Here is a 23,511-nt window from a genome sequence, read left to right on the forward strand (position 1 = left end):
CAAATGAGTACATGTAAAATGGGTGAATCATGAGCAAGGCCATTGTGATATGGTACTGTAAGATGTCATCATTGGGTAAAGGGTATAAATATTATTTTCTACAACTGCAGATGACTGTATAATTATTGCAAGATAAACTATTTTTAAAATTAAATTATATAAATGATAAGTCAATAAATTATATTTTAAAAGATAAGCACTAAGTGGGGGGGGACTTGGTAAAGGGGGGAGCCTAGTAAACATAATGTTCTTCATGTAATTGTAGATTAATGATAACAACAAAAAAAAAGATAAGCACTAAAAACTCACCACTTTCTAATTATTTCATACATTTCACTATTATCTATGGTCTTTGGGTATTACATCTGCTGTATCTGTATGGTCACTAACTGTTGTTATGTTGGTAGCTTGAAACAGGCCATGATGGGAATATTTATACCATGAGAATCAGCGAACAGTACATATCCAGGTTTTCCGGTCCCTCAACCAGAGCCTATGGTTGAACCTCTGCCAGCACACCGCTGGGCTGGCCTGCTCATCAGAGTCTGAGAGGGTGGATTCATCCTTGAGGGGGATAAAAGCAAGAGCTGATTAGAGACACAGAGGTGGTAGGATTGCTGGGCGTTGTTGCAGGCCCAGCTGGGGGTAGAGACCAGGACCTCATGGTGACCCAGCCTGCCTGGCATCACGAGAAGCCAAGCCGTTGGCTGTGTTTGTAGAGGGCAGGGTTTTGCCAGGTGCCTGCAAGGGAAGGACAAAGGGGAGTGAGAGTTTAGGACATAAACAGTTAGTGTTTGAAGCTGGAGAGCAGAATCTTGAGCTTGGAAGGGAGGCACATGAAGGCAGGGGGGACTGCAGGATAGAGACATGCGGAATCTGTGGGCTGAGAGGCGGGCTGTTTGGGGTGACTGAGCTGGTGAGCTGCAAGGGTGGGGGCTGCAGCCAGGGAGCACAATGATTGCGTTGTCACCTCACGGGGAAATGGCCCTGGGGACGTCAAAGTCCATCAGCCTATGGGTATGGGCTGGAACAGAGGAGGGGACCCTGAGGATGGGGAGCCGAGGCTGTGAGAGACCAGGAGTCGGACAGGTCATTTCCACAGAGGATGGTATCTCCTGGGATTGTGGCAGGACTTGGAGTAGAGGAAGTACTGGGAGAGGAGGAGGGGGAAATGGAGGAGACAGGGAAAGAGAGAGGCAGGGAGAAAAGGACCCAAGGGGGAAAAATAAAAAAGAACAGTATTCTTAGTGGAGGCAAGAAAGGGAGACGAATGTGTAAAGCTGGAGGGTGTTTGGGGCACCATTTAATGATAGTGTCTCTACTTTAATCAAAAAGACTAAAGGACTTGATTGAGAATCTAAATTACCCCAGGGACCAAGCTAAATTCCTGCCTTTGCAACTCTTAAATTGTCATAAGAGTCTGAAATTATCAGACGCATCAGAGTGCATCCCAAATCACAAGACAAAGAAAGGGTAACCAAGAAAATGCAGTGTGGCTGGGCCCATCCCCTTAGCTCAACAGGACCAGCCCTGCTGGCGGCTGAGTGCAGTCCCGGCAAGAGTGGCTGCTTACTGGGCTAGTCTGAGGGAGGGGGCTCAAGGCAAAGGGGGCTTCCACCAGAAGCCAGGATGCTCGTCCAGGTCTCAACTAGATGAGTCTGAGTCCTCCAAGGATCCTAACAGGGACCCAGGAAAACCCCTGCTCAAGCCCTGGGAGTTAAAGGATGGTGGGAAGTTCTCTCATGTTGCAGAAACCATATCTGTCTTACTCCAGTATGGATTTGTGGTACCCAGCCTCATGTTGTGCATCTAGTAGATTAGTAAGCATTCAGTAAGTGTTTATAGAATTACATGGAACTTATTTAAACAAAGAGAGTTTCAGCTGTTGGCTTGAGGACCTGATATGCACCCTTCCAGAGAGATTTTAAATTTAAGATAGGCGAGGGAAGGAGATAGTAGCAATTACCTCTCCAACCTTGGAGTGCAGCTCTCGGGAGAAAGCTTTCTTGGTGGTGGGCAAAAGGTGGGAAGAGCCTTCCCTTTGCTTTTCACATTACCCCAAGGTAATCAATCAGCACAGGCACTTGTCCCCCCTGCTCTCAGGTAACTCCAAAGCTGGTACTGGATGGGCACTGAGGTGAGCTCTTTCCAAATACCTCACCAAAGCCGTAGAGGGAGGGACTGTATTATATCCAGGGTGACACTCAGGACTTCCAGGTTCAGTGACCCATGGCTGACACCACCAGCCAGGGGCTGGGCCTGGGCCCATCACCCCACACCTACCCCAACAGTTCCTGGGACAGGGCTTACAGCAAGCAGCCCCCTTCTCAGAGCCTGGTGCTCACTGTCAGGGATCCCTCTGGAAAAACACCTGCTCCCTCTGGTCCCAAAGCTTGTGCCAAATCACATTCTTGTTACGTAGGTAGAGGCAGGATGGAAAAATCCAGATTCTACTTTGAGAAGAACTTCAGTTTGGGGGCTGGGGAGGGTTGGAAGGAGGAGAGAAGTATAGGAAATGATTCAGAAACAGCTGAACCTTGAAAAACAGCAGAAAAAAAATCTCTCGGGTGCTGCAGAGAAGTGCATTTTTAAATGAAGCTGTGCCAAGGGACTGAAAAATTGCTTATAAGCAGAGGACATGGACCCAGGGAACAGCTGAACTGACAGGGCAGACAGAAGAACTGCTGGGAGGGCAGTTTGTTCAGAGTCAGCAACGAAACTCAGAGCACATTCTTAATCGCTGAATTCCAGGAGGTCACCAAATCCTACAGCTCCTCAATAATATGGCCACCAAATATGATAGATAACAAATACGAGCCGCTAAGTACTGTGGCCATGAAATAGTACAGGTGCTAAATGGTCCAGATACTAACTGCTCCGGGCACTAATACTAGCCACTAACACTGTAGTGACTGAACCTACACCTCAGAAACTTCTCGTATTTCTACTCTAATAGACTAGGCCTAAAGAAGACCAGTAGTGTTTATTAAAGGAATAACAATCTTGGGGCCCCTGAATTCACCTGTTGGCCCCACTGCCTGAGTAGCCTCTGTAGATGACCACTGACTGGTGGCCGGCTGGGACTGGAGGGAGGGGAAAGAGGGAAAAGTAAATTCACTTCCACATAAGGCCAGAAGCCTCCCTCTCCTTCCCCAACCTGGGGCAGCCCCAGCAATGCCTTCTCTGAGTGTGAAGCCCCTTCCAGGCCAGAAGCCAGCTCACTTTCCCCAGCCCCAGGGCTGGAATTGAGCCAAGAAAGGACCTTGCTACAGCCCCCACCCCAACCTAGCTTGGGGGGCAGTGAAACTTCCTTCCAGTTTGGCTGCCCCTTCCGCACACAAACCGACCCTCTACTTACTCATTGATATGAGACTGGGGACCAGGTAGCTCTAAAACTGCCCACACATGTTTCTTTTTTTTTGATCAAGGTGGATGTTTGTGGCTAAGAGGTGTTTGGTTCTTAACTGTGTTTGGGGATTTGGAAAGGAGGTAATGAGGAGTTCTATTTTATTTCAATTTTTTCTGTGGCCTTCCTCCTGGGCAGCCAGGGAGTCCTTTTCCTGTGGTTTTCCCTGGCAGCTCATCTTAGTCATCCAGAGACTCCAGGAGGGGGAGGAAGCCAGGGCCCTGAGGTGGTGGCAGGAACTCCCCAAGGGCAGGGGCCCCTCAGGAACCGGCAGCAAGCAGAAGGGGCGTTGGCAGGGCCCCCCTGCTGCCTGCGGCTCCCCCATTCTCCCTCTCCCCCACAGGCTCCGTTCTCTCTCTGCTCTCCCCAGCCTGCCACAGGAGGACAGGAAGGAGCTGTGCCCTCCTGTGTGTCCCCAGGTGCTTTCACAGAGGGGACCCAGCAGCTCCTGGCACACGGAAGAGACGGATGCAGAGGGACCCACGACCCTCTCTCCTGCGCCTGCCCTTTCCTCACACCCCGCCCTCTGGCCCTCCCAGTGCTCCTGGCGTGGGTGACAGATGTGAGGAGGACCCTAGTCCTGGACAGAACCCCAGAGCTCCAGACAGAATTCCGGCCCTGCAGCAGCTTGATTCTCCCTGTTTATGGGGCTGCTGCACACTGAGGAAGGGGTTGCGGCCACCGGCCCAGCTGAGGGGCTGTGGGAAGAGGTCACCCACATGCTTGTGGCCAGACACTCCAAAGCATCCCCTGAACTGACTCTTCTGGGCAAAAAGAGAGTCCAGGGCTGTCTGAGGCCTCAGGGTTTGTTTTCTTAAGTCTTTTCCTTATTGCAATGATGCAGATTCATCGTAGGAAATACGAAGAGTGCAAAAAAATATAAAGAAGTTGAAATCAATTACTGGTGGTTCATCTATCACCCAACAGCAACTCCTAGTAAAACTTTGGCTTGCTAGCTTCCAATCGTCTCTGCTATTTCTGTCCCTTATACAGCTGAGATCACACCATATTCTTAATTTTTCCCTTAACAGTAGATGATAAGCCATTCCCTATGATATTTAACACTTCCTAATGTTGTTTTAAAGGTTTTCTATGATGGTTAATTTAATTTCGTATGTCAGTTTGACTGGCTATTGGGTGCCCAGATTCAACATTATTTCTGGGTCTATATCTGTGAGGGTGTTTCCAGAGGAAATTAACATTTGAGTCTGTAGACTTAGTAAAGTAGATTGTCTTCCCCCAGTGTGGGTGGGCCTCATCCAACCCACTGAGGGCCTGAATAGAACAATAGGTGGAGAAAGGAGGTTTTCATCCCTTTTTTCTGCCTCACTGCAGGAGCTGGACATCTCACCCCATCTTCACCTGCCCTTGACTGGGATTTATGCCGTCGGCACCCCTGGTTCCCAGGCCTTTGGACTTGGATTGAATCACACCACCAACCTTCCTGGGTCTCAGCTTGCAGACCGCAGACTGTGAGACTTCTCAGCCTAGGTGATCACATGTGCCAATTCCTTACAATAAATCTAGATAGATAGATGATACATAGATAGAAATAGGTAGATAGAGATAGATAATAGACAGATATAGATTCCTCTTCTGGAGAACCCTAATACAAAACCTATATCATATATCTACCCATGTTTTTATTCAAATTGAGTGCCTATAGCATAGTGATCAGTACCCAGACTCTACAGCAGATTCTGGGCCCAAATCTTGGCTCTGCCACTTAGTCTAGAGGACTTGGGTAGGTGATATAATTTCTCTGTGCTTCAACTTCCCCATCTGTATAGCAAACACAGGAGATAATGATAGAAATAATCTCTCTCGGGGTGAAAATACAATGAGCTAATGCTTGGCTCAGAAGAAGCACTCAGAAAGTGTTAGTTGCTATTATTATTATTATTATTATTAATTGTATTATCATCATTATTTTTAAATTGGTACTGTGCTAGAGACACAAAGAGGATTTAGAGAATGCTTGCCCTCCAGGAGGTCACAGTCTGGCTGAGGAAGAAGACAACAGAGAACATAATAACGCACAGTGAGTATAATGACAGCAATGAATCTGCAAGAAGGGCGCCCAGTCCAGCATGCGGTGGATGGAGGGAAGAAAGGCTTCCAGAAAGAGGTGATCCCTAAACTGAGAATCAGCTGGAGGAGGAGGGAGAAAGCAGCCTGGGGGGCTTGGGACAGTCGGACTTCTTTATGGTAACCAGTTACCAGGAGTGTGTACTCTAACAGTCAAAGGCAGATGCTGTATATCTTCCAAGTCTCAGCCTCAGAAATTACACAATGTCACTTCTGCCACATTTCTACCAGCTAAAAGAAGTCACTGGGCCATCTCATATTTAAGAAAGGAGAAATGCATTCCGCGTCTCAATGGAAGGAGGAGCAAAGAATTCGCAGCCGTCTCTAATCCCCCACGGCAGGTATGGTGAATGCTGTGGTGTGCCGGGGTAGTAGGCTCTTCTCCAGGGAAACAGAACCAATAGGAAATAGAGAGAGATGAAGATTGAGATATTTGATAGAGATATCTCTCACTTTTATATTTACTCTAAGGAACTGGTTCACACAATTATGGAGACTAAGAAGTCTAAGAACTGCAGTCAGCAAGCTGCAGACCAGGAGAGCCAATGGTGTAGTTCCAGGCTGAGACCAGGCGAGCCGGTAGTGGAAGTCCCAGTCTGAATGTGAGTCCAAAGGCAGAAGGAGACTGAGGCCCCAGCTCAAAGATAGTCAGGCAGAGACAGAGAGAATTCCTTATTACTCAGCCTTTTATTCTATTCAGGCCTTCAGCAGATTGGATGAGGCCCACAACACTGAGGAGAGCAATCTGTCGATGAATTCAAAGGTTGATCTCATCCAGAAACACCCTCACAGACACAAGCAGAATAATCCTTAACCAGCTCTCTGGGCACCGCATGGCAGAGTCAAGATGACGTATAAAATGAAGCCTCACAGCCATCCAACTCCCCTTCTAGATGGAGGCCTTTGTTTCCCTGCTGGGAGTGTGGGCTACTCACAGCTGGGTCTCTCTCCAGGAATTATCCTTCCCCAAAGTTACACCCTTCACAAAACACAGCCCTCACCCAGTGACTGGTGGATGTGGGGATCCCAGAGCCCAGGCCCCTCCCCTCTATTTGGGGCACCCTAGGGGATCAGCTGATGACATGGTTGTAACTATACTACAGTCCAACTTCTGCTGCCCAGGCCTCTTTCCTCACTCCCTTATGATGTTTCTCTCAAAATCCTCCCCACGAGCAGACATAAACCTCTGTCTCGGAGTATATCCCACCACCTGACCTCATCAGACGGGGAGGAGGCTGGACTCCAACTGGGGCATGCAAAGGTGTAGATTTTAGCCTCTGCAATACAACCAGAGCTTTCTGCAGGCAGCAGGATTTGTGAGCCTAGGGAGAAGTCAGGCCTGTAATGAAGCAGGTAGGATGAGAGGATCAGGAGGCTGAGGCGAAAACTAAATAAGCATTGACCTCAACAATACACTGATGTTAAAAATTTAGGTTGTTTCCAACTTTTTTTGTTATAAATTTCAAAAAATTGCAATACATGTCTTGATATCTACGTTCTTTTGTCCACAGTTTGATCACTTTTTTTAGGACAGATTTTGAGCAATGAAATTATGAATTAAAGAATATAAGCATTCTTGAGGCTACCAGAACTTTCCAAGGCCCTTATTCATACTGCATTTAAGCAGCATTTTCCTTCAGCCAAACTCCTAAATTTATAAGAGACCTGATTTAGGGAAGGTCATTGATTCAGCTGGAGAGTTAATTCTTCATTTGAATTGGTTTGTGCAAAAGGCTCTAGAGAGCCTACAAGAATAAATTGAAAAGCTATTAGAACTAACAGGCGAATTTAATAAAGTGGCTGCATGCAAAATTCAATAGCTTGCTCATCAACTAGCAATAACCAATTAGAAAATATAATGAGGGTGGGTGGATGAGGGAGCAGAGAGCATAATCACAATAACAATGACAAAAATGCCCAGGATTGACTTTACCAACAGAATGTAGGAAGTGGGAAAACTGTCTCTTAAAAATTTGCAAACTTTCCTAAAACACATGAAATGATTAGTGAGCTGGAAAGACGTGCCATGTTCCTAAATGGGAAAAGGGAATGTGCTGCCATTAGCTTGCAGATTTAACACAGTCTAATTGAAAGTCCGAGGAGATGTGTTATTCTGTCATTAGGCACTCCATAGTCAGTCACTCTAAAGTTTACTCAAAAGAAATATTTCGGCAAGAGTAGGTAAGAAAAAGATTTGAAGATGAATGAAGAGGAATTTTGCCCTACCAGATAGTAAATATACAACAAAGGTAAAATAATGTAAATAGTGTAACCCTGATGCAAGATTTGACAGACACATCGGTGGGTCACACTCACAAGCAGAAGGCAGTGTACAAGAATTCAGTGTCCCCTGAAGATAGCATCACAATCCCATCAGAAGCAGCAGCATTATTTGATAAATGGTATAGAGACAATTGGTTAACTATTTGGGAAAAAAATCATTGCCTTCTCTCACGTCACACCAGATGGAGACAGAGGAGTTATTCACCGCCACAAGTCAAGGAACATCTGGGGCTACTAGAAGCTGGAGGAGGCAAAGAAGGGTCCTCTAGAGATTTCAGAGGGAGCATAGCCCTGCTGACACCAGACTTCCTGCCTCCAGAACAACGAGACAATAAATTTTGTTGATCTAAACCACCCAGTTTGTGGTACTTTGCTACAGCAGCCCAAGGAAATTAACACAAGTCTATAAATTAGGATGTTTTAAAAATTCAAAAATACAGGTGAAAAATGTAGATGCTTTCAAAAATAGTTAGGACTTTATAAGCATAAAAACGATGGAAAAAATCCAAAGGGAAAATCCATACATTTCATATATTAAAAAAACTTAAACTTACATAAAAAATAGCTTTACGAAAACTAAAAGTTAAAGAGCCAACTGGGCGATAAAATTGTTACAGAATGACAAATGGCCCGTATCCGCAATATATAACTCTAAATCCCCAGTAGAAAACTGGGTGAGGAATATACACAGACAATTCACAGAAGGCAGAGGGGTGTAAACATAAAGAATGTTTAACCTCAAATCCATGTAAATGAAAAAAAATTCTTTTTGTCTTTCAAATTAGCAATGTTAACAAATTTACAATACTTAACATTGATAAGGGTACAGTAAAAGTTACGACCCCTCCATTACACGTTCAAGATATAAATGTGTATAATTTTGAGAATGCAGTCTGGTGCTAGGTATAGAGAGATTTTTAAAACCCCATGCCCTTTGACCAAGTAATTTTCCTTCTTAAAATACATCTTAAGGAAACAATCAAAATTTAGGCAAATGTTTATCTAAGATGTTCATCACTGCATAATTTATAATGACAAATTAGAAACAAACTCCATGTCCAAAAATAGGAGAATCATTACACAACCATGTAATGTTAAATTATGCAGCCATTAAAGGTGGTGATTTTAATTTATTTAATTAAATATTCACAATAAAAATTCACAATAAAAATATCAATATTCACAATAAAATATTCACAATAAAAATATCAAGCTAAAAAGCTCACTAATATGTATGTTATAAACCAAATTTTATAAAACACACACCTTTTAAAAAAAGGGTTAAAATAAACCAGAGTATTTATCCTTTCTTCTGGAAAGCATGACTTATGGATGGTTTTAATTTTTTTATTGTGGTGCATTATATACACCATAAAATTCACCATTTTAACCATTTTAAGTGTATAATTCAGTGGCATTAAGTACATTCACAGTGCTATGTAATCACCACTGTCTTCTAGTTCCAGAACTTTTTCATCATTCCATACTGAAACTCTGTACCCATTAAACAATAACTCCCTATTCCCCCTCCCTCCAACCCCTGGTAACCTCTATCCTACTTTCTGTCTCTGAGATTACTTGTTCTCAGTACCTTATATAAGTAGGATCATAAAATTTGTTTTCCTTTCATGGCTTATTTCACTTAGTGCAATAGTCTGAATATTTGTGCCCCTCACCCCCAAATTCCTATGTTGAAATCCTAACCCCCAATGTGATGGCCTTAGGAGGCGGGGCCTTTGGGAGGTGATTAGGTCATGAGGGTGAAGCCCTTATAAATGGGATAAGTGTCCTTATAATAAGAGACCCCAAAGAGCTCCCTCACCCCTTCTACCATATCAAGTCACAGTGAGAAGGCAGCCACCAATGAGGAAACTGCCTCTCACCAGGCACAGAATCTGCCCTCATCATGATCTTGGACTTCCTAGCATCCAGAGCTGTGAGAAATTAATTTCTGTGGTTTATAAGCCTCCCATTTGATGGTATACAGCAGCCTGAAAACTAAGACACTTGGCATAATGTTTTCAAGATTCATCCGTTCCTTTTTATGGATGAATAATATTCCATTACATGTAACTTACATCCCTCTTTTTGTTTATCTATTTATTCATTAATGAACATTTGGGTCATTTTCTCCCTTTGGCTATTATGAATAACAATGCTGTGAAAATTAGTGTACAAGTATATGCTTGAATCCAATTTTCAAATCTTTGGGTATATACTGAGGAGTGGAATTACTGGATCATATGATAATTTACATTTAACTTTGTGAAGAATGGTTTTTTTTTTTAATTTTCTGCATTTTTCAGGTTTTCTCCACTGAGCATGTATTGTTTTCATAGAAAAAAAACAAACACATTTATAGCATTGCTTTCTTGGAGCCAAGCATAGGATTGCTCAAATTTCCCCCTTAACTGAAAGCAGGGGCTGCACAACATGACTGTTTTAAGATGTACTTGGGATGTTTTAATCGGGACGTGGTAAGATGATAGACATGGGGACAACTGCCTTTATTTTTGTTTCCGGTTTTTTTTTAATATAATTGACATATAACATTGTGTAAGTTTAAGGTATACAACTTAATGATTTGATACATATGCATTATGAAATGATTACCGCTATACTGTTAATTAACACATCCATCACCTCACATAGTTACCATGACAACTGCATTTAAAAGAAGAGTTTGTCACTTATGATTCCCAGGAGGAGGAGCCATGCCACACCACAGGGGGAAGCATCAGGGTCAGTCAGGAGGCAGAAAGAGCAAGGGAGAAATGTGGACATGACGTTCCGCGGGAAAGGCAAGGCAAGACAGGGCAGACAGACTCAGGATCGGTTAGTATGAATAATTTCAGCAGGCTCTGGGCTAATGGGGTGCTCCCTAGTTGTTGGGTACCTGGCCCTGGGGTGATTTAGGGTGGGGAAAATATTGACATGGTGTGTGAGAGTTTAAGGAGGTGCTTTGAATATGGGCTCAGATTGGTTGGTCTGCATATGAAAGCAAGGTGTTTGCGGTCTCTAAGAACTAGCCATCCCTGGGAGGGGCAGTTTCTCTAGGATCATCAAAGCCCCAAGATGTCAAAGCATCAAAAAACATAGAAAATAAAAAACATGATTAATGCATTGATATAGGTGCAAGGTTTCCCTTTAGAGCAGTTTGTAACAGCAAAGATTGGAAGTCAAGGAGCTGCTTTAATAAGTGATGGTACAGTAATGTGATCAAATGCAATGCAGCCCTGAAAAAGAATGGGATGGTCTCCCAGAGCTGTTATGAAAAGGAAAAACCCTGGTGCAAAACATCAAGTGAAATATTCTCCACAATATGTACCTATGTGTTTGCATGTGCCGAGAGCATCTCTGGAAGGACTCACAAGAAACCCTCACAGTGGTGCCTCCAGGGAAGAAAATCAGTGGCTGAGGACCAAGGTTAGGAGGGATGGAAATATCGGATCTTTTAAATTGTGCTAGGTGAATGCGTTGCCTGTTCATAATTTTTTAAAGAAAAAGAAAAAAGAGGTCAAGGCCCTGTCATGCCTGTTATAAGTTGAATTGTGTCTCCCCCAAAATATACTGAAGTCCTAAGCCCGGGTACCTGTGACTGTGCCTTTCTTTGGAAACAGGGTCTGGCAGATGAAATCAAGCTCTAATGAGGTCATTGGGGTGGGCCTTGGCCAGTATGACTGGAGCCCTTACAGGTTAAGGGAAATTTGGACACAAACTCACAGTGGGGTGGGGAGTGGTGGGGGCAGTGTTCTCAGCTGTGTGGATATGCTTGGCTGCTTGGGGCAGGCAGCGAGTTTCCTGCCCCGGGTCTGCATGCAGAGGGAAAGGGACTTCTTGCCTTCCTACCCAGATTTCCCCTCTGTCATCTTTATCCGGGCCTCCGGGTGTGGGGATGGGAATGAGATAAGCATTTTACTTAATGGGGTAATCTTTAGCACATGCCCCACACAATAAGTGCTTGACACTCCTTAGCTGCTATTGCGAACAATTATATTTGTGGAGAATAAGAGCAGGAGGCAAAGGGCTTTTCCATTTCACACCCACACGCAGCTGTCCTTGGGGCAGGAGAGCCTGGGTGGCAGCTATCCCTGTAGACAGGAGCAAGAGCACCAGATTTCCTGAGCAGCCACTTCAATCTTAATCTTAATGTCTCTTTAATAGTCCTTGTCAGATTGTCATAGTTCTCCCCAGAGGTTTTCATGACTATGGAAAATAAATAGCCATTGTCTGACCTCCAGGGGAATGACGATGTCTGCAGTATTCTGAGAAAGGCAGTGTTAAAACCATGTAGAGCAATCCACCCTCCCAGTATTGGCAGCCTCAAGACCAAGCTAAGGTACGGAGCCCTGGCTACGGCCAAGGAAACCACAAAGTAAATGTACTCACCACTCAAACTCTTCATCTGTTTTGATGTATATGAATATCTTTGGCTTCTGGTAGCACAAGAGAGAGACAGATATAAAAGTATATGATGACTATGGTTTTTTTGCCTTGGGGTAGAGGGCAAAGGGAGCTGGTCAAGCAAAGGACTTAATTTTTAAGTTAATAATTTATCCTAAAAACTTGGCATTATTGATTACATGAAGGAAGTTTGTAACAGGTTCCACTGTCATCCGAAGAACATGTGAGAATTATTATGTCCTTCCTTTTCTTAACATGTAATTTGAAAAAGGGAAACCATTTTTTACCCTAAAAACGTTTAGTGTACCTGGCAAAAAGTATTTTCAAACCAAGACAGTTTTAAATAAGCCCCAGAGATAGAGCTCAGAGCCAGGTTGGAACCGTGCTCAACTCCTAACTCAGGAGACCAGGGGATTTTAGGAGAGTGTCAGCCTATTCCCATCAGCTGCTCTTAGGTCCCTTGAAGACCTAAGCCAGGACTGCTGTGAAGATCAGCTGAGATAACAGATAAGAAAGAGCTCTGATAAAGCAGGCAGCCCTGCTGGGAAAGGGCAGTGCTGGTCACAACCCTACAACACTGAGTTGAGCCCTGTCACAGCCAGACAGACCACCCTTCCTCAGTGTCTTCCCTGAGGGTTTCAGCCCTGGGCAAGTTCACTATGGATTCAGTGAGACCAAGAAATGAGAACGGAACATTCTTGGGGTAAAAAGCGTTTATACCTGGCTTTATTCTCCTGGTGGTAGGTCAAGCACTAGAATCATGACTGCACCCAGCAGTCTACAGGTCCATAATCCACCTCTGTCTCTGCCTGAGCATCTCTCTGCCCCTGCAGCTATCTCAGTCTCTGTCTAGATGCTGCCAGCACTCCAGCCTCTGCTCTCCTGCAGCCATACAGCCCAGAGCACTGGGCAGAGCTCTTTATACAGAGTCAATAAAACATATTGCCCACACGTGTGCAGCGGGCAAGCTGACCAGGGTCACGTGAGAATCCTGGCCACAGGAACTTTCATTTTCTCTACATTCAGGCAATCTATACCCATATCTCAGACAACCAGGCTGCCCCAACCCTGCTTGGGAAGGGTCAGGACAGGAAATGGGAAGCAAGGAGACAATTTTTGTGTATGTGCTTTCTCTCCCATCTGGAGAAAAATGCTTAAAGCCACAAGGGGATGGAGGAACCCACCATCCCTGCCCCCACTCACCCCCTGGGTCATGGCTGTCCTCTTCCACAGGGTGGGGGGTCCCAGGAAGGTATGGGGCCCCAGGCTAAGGTTTGCTGGGCATTCCCCAGCCCTGCCTTTGCCCATGCTCCTCCATTGACCCAGAGCCCATGGCTGTGTCCCTGCCCCTCTCAACAGCCAATGGTTCTTCTGGGCCACATCATCAAGCAGCTGGGGACAGGCAGGGCAAGAGAAGTCCACACTCCTTCAGGAAACTTTCTTTTGTGCAAAGGGGGAAATTGAGGCCCAAGGGGGCCAGCCATGTGGCAGCAGAGATCAGATGCGAACAGAGCATAGGCCTGGGAGTCAGCAGCCCTGGGCTTTCATCCAGCCCCATCCTGCACTGCCTTCCCTGCCTGGGCCTCGATTTGCCATCTCTGAAGTAGGGATCAAAGCCTCTGAGCTGCGTAACACGTGAGCTGGGCCTGGGGTCCGATTCAACAAGGGAGGGTGCTGTCAGGCTCCAGGGACAGCCCTGGCTCGGAGGGAACCAAAGCAATCTGCCTCTTGTTCTTCATTTTACCTGTGTGGGGACCACGGGCAGGCTGCCCCCAAAGGTGCCACTTTGGCATATTGACTACTTTGAATTAAAATGACTGGAGAAACAGCAGAGGCATGAGGCATTCTCTGACCCCTGCTGTCCCCCTCACCTTGAAACCAGGAAATAAATCTTCCATGGGAAAGGTATGCACCCTGCACCTCAGATGAGGATGTAGAGACATCCTTATCGTCAGAGATGGGGGATTCAAGGCCGAAGAAGCCTGGGTGAAACCTTGTGACTTTTTACTAATCCACATCCCCAGCCCAAATGCCAATTCGAATTCCTTACTAGATGAAGCTCCCATTTTCTTTGTTCTGACAATTCCTCACAGATCTATTTCTTTGTCTAAAATGTATAAAAGCTGCATACTTTGGTCATTTCTCTAGGTCTGTTTCATTATTGGACCTCTGTACGTATGTAATTAAACTTTCGTTTTTTTCTCCTGTTAATCTGTTTCATGTCAATTTGATTCTTAGACCAGCTAGAAGAATCTCAAAGGGTAGAGGAAAATTCTTCCTCCCCAACAGTTGTGTACTTCATTTTACCACCCTCTGAAGTCACCCGGGCCGGTTATGCACCCCAGAAGCCCACTGCAGAGCTGGGGGTGGCCTGAGGGCCTGACAGCTCCATGCACTTCAGCCATGACAGCCCCTGTGCTCCCAGAGGAGCAGTGTACATTGGGTGCTCCATAATTCTGCACCCAATTCCATTGTGTGGGGTTTTCCCCATACTAAGCAATTCTCCCACACTAGCAGGGTGTCCTATAACTTAACTCAGTTCTGACACTATTCACCTTGAGAGAGCACCAGACCCACAGGTTAAGGGCTCAGTCCCACAAGACTGCCCCTCCCTTCAAACCCCAGCCACAAGTCCAGGTTGTTACCTGCCTTCTGACTGAGGGGCTATAGATCAGAGGCACCCACAACTCCTTCCTTAGGTTTTATTAATTTCCTAGAGCAGCTCTGTGGGTAAAACTGCAGTATTTGCAGAATCTCTCGCCTGGCCTGAGTGCATCTCTATATCAATAGGTGTTTCCAAGGGGTGGAGAAAGTAGTCCATCTCCATATCAGTAGGTGATTACAAGGGTGGGGGGAGTTAGGGGCGTATCTGGACTGGAGAGGTTTGGTGGTATCCCTTTTTTGCAGCTGGGTCGAGAGAGACATGGGATAGCAGAAGCAGACAACTGCTTGTAAGCAGTAAACAGGTTCCCTTGCTCCCGGCTGGAAACATATATTCCGCCCCCCCATCCCCCACCGAGTTACAAGCTCACTTTTACTTACTAGGTTACCGTTTTTTAACAAAAGGGTATATAGAACTCAGGACCAGCCAGATGGAAGAGATGCGCAAGGTTTGGGGAAAGTGTGCAGAGCTTCCAAGCTCTCTCTGAGCACCACTCTCCCCAAGTCTTCACATGGTCACAAGCCCAGAAGCTCCTTGAAACTTTGGCCTTTTGGATTTTTATGGAGGTTTGATTACACAGGCATCATTAATTAAATCATTGGCTATTGGTGAGTGGACTCAATTTCCCAGAGGTCAGAGCAGCAGGGCTAAAAGTTCCAACCCTCTAATCACAGAGGTTGGCTCCACTATCAAGCATTAAGCAGCCCCCATCCTCAGGGGCTTTCTTAAAGTCACCTCATTACCACAACAAAAGCCATCTTTATTGCTCTCACCACAGGAAATCCCAAAGGTTTTAGGAGCTCTGTGTCAAGAACAGGAACAAAGACCAAATTCACATTTCTAGTTATAAATCACAAAATCTCAGTATCTTGTTGGAAGAATGCGCTTGAATCCTGTCTTTTCGCTGCAAATAGTATAGGAACAATGTTCTGGACCTCTCTCTCCATCGGAGGCGAAGTGCCATGATAGGGTCTTCCCCAACCAGGACTAGAATACAAAAACAGCTGCTTTTCTGCCATAGCATCCAAAGTGGAAAACTTCATCAAAAGCACAGCATTTGAGTATCTTTGGGTTGAAGAGTGCATGCAGATAACGGAGGGGGAAAAGGAGAGAAGTTGCAAGTGAGAAGGGGACCCTTGAGGATCGGTTTCTTATAGCTGGGTTTCTGTGCATACAACCCTGTACGTGAGGATGGGGAGTCCCACATGCTGAGCAGACAAGAGTGGGTGGGTTCTGGCCACAGGCAAATTAAGCAACTTCCAAGGGGAGTTCCTAAAGGGCTGGGGCCGGGACAGTGCAAGGAAGAAGAGCAAGAGGTCAACAGAGAGCAAATGGGACTATTTATTAAGCACCTACTATGAGGAAGGAGGCTGAGCAGAGAGAGGAAATACACAAAATGTTAGGCTGGGGAGACATCGTTCATCATCACCAGCCTCAGTAACCATTCACTGTGGACAGTCATCATCAGGTCCTGGGGCTGCGATTATAGGAGCTAGTTCTTACCACTGGGAGCTCAGTCTACCTGCGGAGGCAAGGCCTGAAGAAATTAAGACAGGGACCGTGGGTGTAGTTAGAGTAGGGTGAGGGCCTCTGGAAAAAAAAGGCAGAATATATGCAGTCAGAGCAGTATAACTACATGCAAGGAAACCCCCTACCAAAACTCTGTGTTAAACATTAAGCTCTAGAGTCATTCTTCAGTGAGATCAGTTAATATTCCCCAGGCAAAGAAGAGTAGCACATGTTTTTATTATGCTAATCATTTATAATCATGTGTAAGATTCACCTTAGCATGCTAAAAGGCCCAGGCCTATGTGCTGTCTTTCCTCCTTCAGATCTGATGAAGTGATTTTGCAAACTAGGCAAACTAATTTAGCATGCAGGCCCATCCATAAACAACACTGTAAAAGGCAAGAAGGACTCCCCCTTAAAGATAAGATTGCATTTTAATACCCAAAAAGTTAAGACATTAGAAATTCTTAACTTACTCTTTAGAAAACAATACCTCAGCCCACCTTGGGGGCTGAGCAGGTGGCCTTGTTTCATATGCCCCCAGACCAACATGCTGGTATCTCAGGGAGAAATGATCAGAGGAGGAAGTTGCTTGTGTTAAGTTAATTCTAAGTATGCAGGGACTACTTAATAAGTCCACACCCCTAAGCTTTTTTCATTTTCTCAAAAATCCTCAACTGCCTATAAAATCCCTAGACAACACACCACCCCGGACTCTCTCGTCCCCTCCTGGCATGAGCCGGGAGCTCTGTCCTTTCACTTTATCTCTAAATAAAGCCTGTACCTTGCTCTCCTATCTTGAGTGTTTGTGAAGCTCATTCTTCGGCTTCGTGAACAAGAACCCTGGCATCAAAATGACAAACCATAACAGCATATGCTCTGTCAAGTGAGTGGATGCCAACCATCCACTGAGGGACGGGAGGGAGGGATCGCAATATCCTGGGCTGGGTGAGGCCCCAACAGAGAAACCCAGCCTTAAGCCCCAACATGAATGCTGGGTGGGAGAGGAGAGGAGGGACACATTGGAACAGGCAAGGCACAGCAAAGAACACAGGTGGTGTATTCAAGGAACCAGAACCAGCAGTTATTATTCTTTTTCTGTAGTTTTGTATTTTGAGGCCCTTTCATATACATCACCTCAGGAAATAACTCTGTTGTCCTTCACAAACCCAGAGAAGCCCTGGAACAGATGGCCTTCAGCAAACCCAAGGGAATTCAGTGAGCTCCTACTACATGTAAATCATTGTTAAGTATTGCATGGTATGTAGAAAAGTGTAAAATATGGCCCCTGTCCTAAAGGGCAGATTTTCCTTCTGTCAAAATGGCCAGTGAAGGAGATTCTGGAATGACTCTGCAGCAGTGAGTGTCTATGCCTGATAAAAGGTAGTGGGGCTGTGGGCATTGCGGACCAGTCAAAGGAAAACTAGACTTGCGGTCTATCAAGATGCTCCTTTTGGGCGTAGTCCAAAGGGACTCCGACGATGGCAGTTTTCTTCTCAGAACTGGTCCCAGGCTGTCTTGTCCTCCACGTTCTTCCCTGGGTTTTCCTTTACAAGCACAACTCATCCACAGCCTAACACCAGTTCAGAATCAGAAGCCAAGGTAATTGCAGATGTACTATAACTCATCCATGCCTGGGCCACTAACACACCAATCAATGTGCAGTCTCAGACTGCAATTAATCCTAGAAAGGAGCATCAGGACAAGAACAAAGGAACCAAAAAAAAAGACCACACACGGGAAACTTCTAAATTGGTCAGCCTTGAGCAAAAAGAGATCTGGAAATCTTTACTTGGCCTGAGAGAAACAAAGAAACCTATGGAGAAGTTTCAGGACCTTTCCAAGTTGCGTGGGCAGACCTGCTATTTGTATGACAGAATTGGTAGATGCCTGTCAGTCACTTCTCAAGAAGCTAGTTGCAGAGATAAAGCAGAGAGGTAGTTGCTTTGGCCAGCCGGAGGGCGTGAGACTGAAGATTCCGGGTGGTCAGCACTCATTGTGGCCTATTTCACCTCCCACTTCCTCAGATGACTGAAGGCCAAATACATGGTGAGAAGGGGACCTCTGGGGCCCAGAGGTTCTGGGCTCTGAACTTTTAGTTGGAAAACCCTTTTCAAGGCAAAAACCTACCAAAGAATGTTTGGAAGTATTCTGAAGAACAAATGCCCCCTAACTGTGTAACATAGGAAGCGGCAGATCTCACTTCAGACAGTGAAGCATCATCCTTGCTGCGGGCTGACTCTGGAGAAAGGGCCTGTGCATCCTGGAGCCAAGCAGATTCTCCAATACCCCCTAACAGCCCCCTCCCCTCCCCAGAAAGCAAAGGAACAGCCAGCACACAATCTTAAGACTTTTTATTTAAAGGAAATATCTCTGAGCCAGGCTACTGGGTAAGGAAGCAGGAAAATGCTACAGACCACTTGACAGTTTTTACTGATGGCGTTCAGTCTTGGATGTTAACAAAATGTTTTTTCACCAGTGTGTACTTCCCCACCATCATGTTTAATTCAGAAAACTCCATGTCATGAAATATCTGGCTCTGAAGTGAAGAACTGAGCATAGCTCTTGTTGCATGAATATCCCCAGGGCAAGGGTACAAGGAGCTGCCAAGATAACCTAAGTTAGGGTCCCAAAGGAAGACACCACATAAGGAATCTAGTTGAGAGACTGGATGATTGCCCTCATAATCAATAACTTTACAGGGAGTTCAATGTTTTAAACATACTGGGTTGCTAAAGCTGTCAGAAGAAATTTTGGATCTAAAAGAATCTGGCAAAGCTATCTGAATGAACACCAATTGTTACCTACCCTAAATGTTAAGGTGTATTTTTGAATGTTAATTTATAGATATTTGTGTATTATGGAAAAAAGTGCCTAGTGAGCAGAGCTGACCAAGGGGCAACAGAGCAGCTGACACGCAGGCTGCTGCTGTTGTGTGTTTACCCTTAATAAAATACCTACTCCCTCTACAGTGTACAGACCTTCCTCGGATGGATGTAGTGTGAAACTATTTCCAACTCTTTCTTTAGCCTACTGAATGCTGTTTCTTCCTTTGCCCCATTATTTTTTGCATTCAAAAGCATTTGCTTGATACCTACTGAGTGCCAGGCTCAATTCTAGGTGCTGTCTACAGGTCCAAACAATGAGAGGTCACATCCTCTCACAAAGCAACATTCTGAGCAGAAACACACAATTTCAGATAAAGACGAGTGCTAGGAAGAAAATAAAGAGTGTAGCAGAATTCAGGATAGAGGGGAGGGGAAGAATCAAGCCCTACTTTAGCCAGGGGTCTGAGTGATAAACAAAGGATATGAGGGAAAAGCTCCCCCGGAGAAGGGAACAAACACAAAGGCTCTGAAGTGGTGAAGAGCCAAACTGCCTTGCCAATGGGTTTCAGCCCCGGGGGAAGTTCGCTATGGCTTCAGTGTGACCAAAGAAACTGACAGCAAAACATTCTCAGGGTGAAAGGGTTATACCCAACTTTATTTCCTGGTGGCAGGTCAGTCACTAAAATCCCATTCACTCAGAGCGAGTCTGCATGCAGCAAGCCAGTCTCTGCCTCTGGGTCCCTCTGTCCCCACAGCCGTTCCACACAGTCGTCCCCCACAGCCATCCTCTGGGCCTCTCTGCACAGTTGTCCCACAGAGCCAGCCTCCGGGCCTCTGTCCTTGGCGCTACCACCACTCCAGCCTCTGCTCTGCTCTCCTGCAGCCTTAAAGCCCTACCACCGTGTCGGGCCCAGAGCACCGGGAGGAGCTCTTTATATAGTCAACAGCCATTTACTGCCCACAGGTGTGCAGTGAGCTAGTCAACCAGGGCCAGGTGAGAATCCTGGCCACAGCAACTTTCATTTTATCCACATAAACAAACTAAGGGAAGGAAGGCCTGTGTGGCCAAAAATGAAAGAAAGGGAGAGAGTGGACACGGACAGGTAAGAGGGTGACAGGAGCCAGAGAACCCAGGGCACTGAACATTATGAGGACTTGAAATTTCAACCACAGTGAGAAGAGAAACCACTGGAGGGTTTTAAGCAGGAGCTAAGTCATCTTGACTGTGATACTGATTTAATGAGGACCAACTGTAGGAAGGATACCACCCAGAGAATAATGATCAGGTTTTCTCTTTAGAAAGCAGCCTCAGGACCAGGATGAGACATGAGGCGTGTCTTTGGGTCATCTTGGGGCCAAACATTAATGACCAATCCTTACCATCTCCTCTAACCCAATCCCCCAGACAATATTATAGACTTACTACATCTATACTTGGACTGCCCAGACATGGGACTCATGCCCCTCTGACAGCTGCACTAAAGTTCGTACATATACTGAGCCAAAATCTTTGATTCCTCATGACTTTTACTGGTCTGCCTCTGTATATTATTCCGGGCTCTACCAACAGCTATCACACCCCAAGAACACTCTTCTCAGTACCAGCTTCCTTCAGTTACTCATCTGACTTTAACTTATTATGGAAAATTTCAGATGTTCAAAAAAGCAGAGAAAATTGTGTAACAAATCTCCATTTACCCATGACCAGCCTCAACAACAATCAACACATGACCAATTTTTTTTCCATCTTGTTTCCACTTTGATTTCCTTCACCCACTTGGCCATTAACACTCGTCTTACAGGTGTGGCCTGGCCAGCTCAGTACGAGCAGCTCCCTCCCATTTCTAATGACACAGACTAACAGTCCCTACCATTTGTGATGGCCATACAGTTGCTTCATAATGTGAATTCAATCAGCTCACCAGAACTTGTGCAGTAGGGTTTTTGCACCCAGGTGAGGGAATTCATGTTTGTTCCCAAAGACTCTCATCAGATTCAGCCCATTTCTTCAGGCTATCATTATCTTTCTGGACCTTGACTCTCTAATATTTATTCACCTTCCCTCCCAGCTTTGTAACGACTAAAATTTTTAAAGAGTAATGAAAGCCATCTCTACCCTCTCTGAGTTTAAAAAATAGAAAGAATATAAATATGGAGAAGAATGAATTAGAATAAGAATTTAGAGCCAGGAAGGATCAGAGAAAACCTTTCATTAAAACTCCTAATTCTAAGGCTTGGAGTGGATTAATGATTGTGCATTGAGCACTGACTCCCCTATACAGAATTTTATTGTAGTTAACAACCATTTGATCAATGAATATGAGAGATGCCCTCACAAAAAAAAAAAAAAAAAAAGTACACACTTCCAATTGTAAAATAAATAAGTAACCGGGATGTAATGTATAGCATAAGGAATATAGTCAAAATATTGTATTGAAACAACTTGGTATGGTGATAGCTGGTACCTAGAATTATCATGTATATAAATGTTGAATCACTGTGTTGTACACCTGAAACTAATGTAATACTGTGTGCCAACTACCCTTCAATAAAAAATAATTATCTACAAAAAAAAACACAAAAAACTAATTCTATAGACGAGGAAGCTAATGCCCAGAGTCTGTGTGGTTGGAGGCCACGCAGTAGGCAAAGGCAGGTCAGGCTCAGGCCTCCTGCTCACTGCTGTCTCCACCACCTCCATCTCTCTAAGGCCTCAGGACGGGGCACTGGATGAGAGACAATGCAGGTCATCATCAGACGCTGTTGTCTGAGGACCTCTGCAAAACTGCCAACAACAACCTACTCATTTGGCAAACAATTATCAGGTGTTGCTCTCTGCCAGGCCCCATGCCCTCAGTTACCTTCCAAGTTTCTTTCGCCCTCAGAGATGAGAATGGAAATGATTTTTCTCTGCTCTTATTTAATCAATTTATGTAGTATGTAGGCCTAATTATGTATATAACTGAATTGGAGTTAGGAATGTCAAAATGTTCATAAATAATAAAGGATTTACATATGTTAGAAATGAGAGACAGTTATTCAAAAGCCACAGTATCTTTTAGAGAAGACACTTAACAAAATATATACCTTAAAAATTCAGCCCTCAAGAATGCATTTGATGACTGTTTCCATTTGAGAAGAACTTAACTAGGTAATAATTATAAACACAACTTCACTTAATAATCTAGATAATGTGCAGGAAGCATCACGATGTTTTTCTGAGAGTTCTCTTTGTGGTCAACTAACCATGCACTGGGGAGTGTCTGAAGTTTCTATGTGCACAGGGGGCCTCCTAACAAAGTGGGTTTTTCTTTCCCTCAGTAAATGACATTGGTGGGGGTGGGGAGCCTGGGAACTTTACCAAGAAGCACACAATCCAGCTTCTTATCCAATCTGCTGCCACCATCAACTGTCAAACCATTTGCTCCTCTTGACAAGAGGTGCTCCTTTAGAAGGCCCCAATAATTTCTGCTTATATTGTTCGACCAGTTGGTTGAAGCGGATTTCTGTTTTATTTCCTTTAGCTTTTTTCCTAGATACCTACAAATGAAAGGTAAGGAAACACAAGACAATCAATTTCAAGCATTATTATCACCTTATCCTTAGGCCATCCAAAAGAGAAAATAAGTAGATACAAAGATCTTGTCCACCACAAAAAGCAGACCTCCAGGAAGTGACCCTTACAGAGGAAAACCCCCAAAGAATCATCTTTTGGTAAGAAACCAGACCAGGAAGGCCTAAGAGAAGGTCCTACTAGTACACGGATCAGGTGTTTCAGGGGCCTCTCCCACTCCAGCTCCTGAATGCCTGCGTGAATCTCCTGATGGATAAGTCAGCTCAAAGTCTGGACTTTCTTGACTTCCCTTTCCCTCACCAAGAATACTGCTTATGGGATTTCAGAGATAGAGCCTATAAGATGGCATATGGTATGGGTCAGACCTCCCAGAGACACAGATTTCTTGAGGATAGGAAGCTAATGTTCCTTTTACCCTTAAAAAAAAGGGACTAGGGAAGGGAAAAAGAAAGCTTGACCTCGAATGTTCAAGAACAAAGGATCACCATTTTCTACTAAAAGGAACTAGGGCTCCTTGGAAAAATGGCTAATGCCAGGACCAGGGAAGAAACGTGTAAGATGAGCCAGGACACCTGGTTGTACTAGAAGGCAAGGATACTACTAAAGACGGGGTCATGTCAGAAGGACTCAGCAGCCAGCCTGAAGGGGCTTATGCTGGCCCACAAAGGGACAATAATAATAACTGCATTTGACTGAAACCCATGGAGTATATGAAAACTCAGGAATTCATAATACTAAAAAAATCTTACTGGTCACC

The 23,511-nt window shown here is 44.9% G+C and overlaps 1 protein-coding gene across 1 annotated transcript in view; it reads right to left on the bottom strand.

Annotated features, from left to right (window-relative positions):
- Positions 1–18,691: 18,691 nt before the first annotated feature.
- The window catches only part of RBM28 (RNA binding motif protein 28), a 33,487-nt gene continuing 28,667 nt past the window's right edge, over positions 18,692–23,511 (bottom strand). Inside the window, exon 19 of the mRNA XM_036909103.2 lies at positions 18,692–22,720. Coding sequence (XP_036764998.2) covers positions 22,586–22,720 — 135 coding nt within the window. The 3' untranslated portion in view covers positions 18,692–22,585. The remainder of the gene's footprint in view (positions 22,721–23,511) is intronic.

Source organism: Manis pentadactyla, chromosome 7 (genome assembly GCF_030020395.1).
Source record: "Manis pentadactyla isolate mManPen7 chromosome 7, mManPen7.hap1, whole genome shotgun sequence".
NCBI lineage: Eukaryota > Metazoa > Chordata > Mammalia > Pholidota > Manidae > Manis > Manis pentadactyla.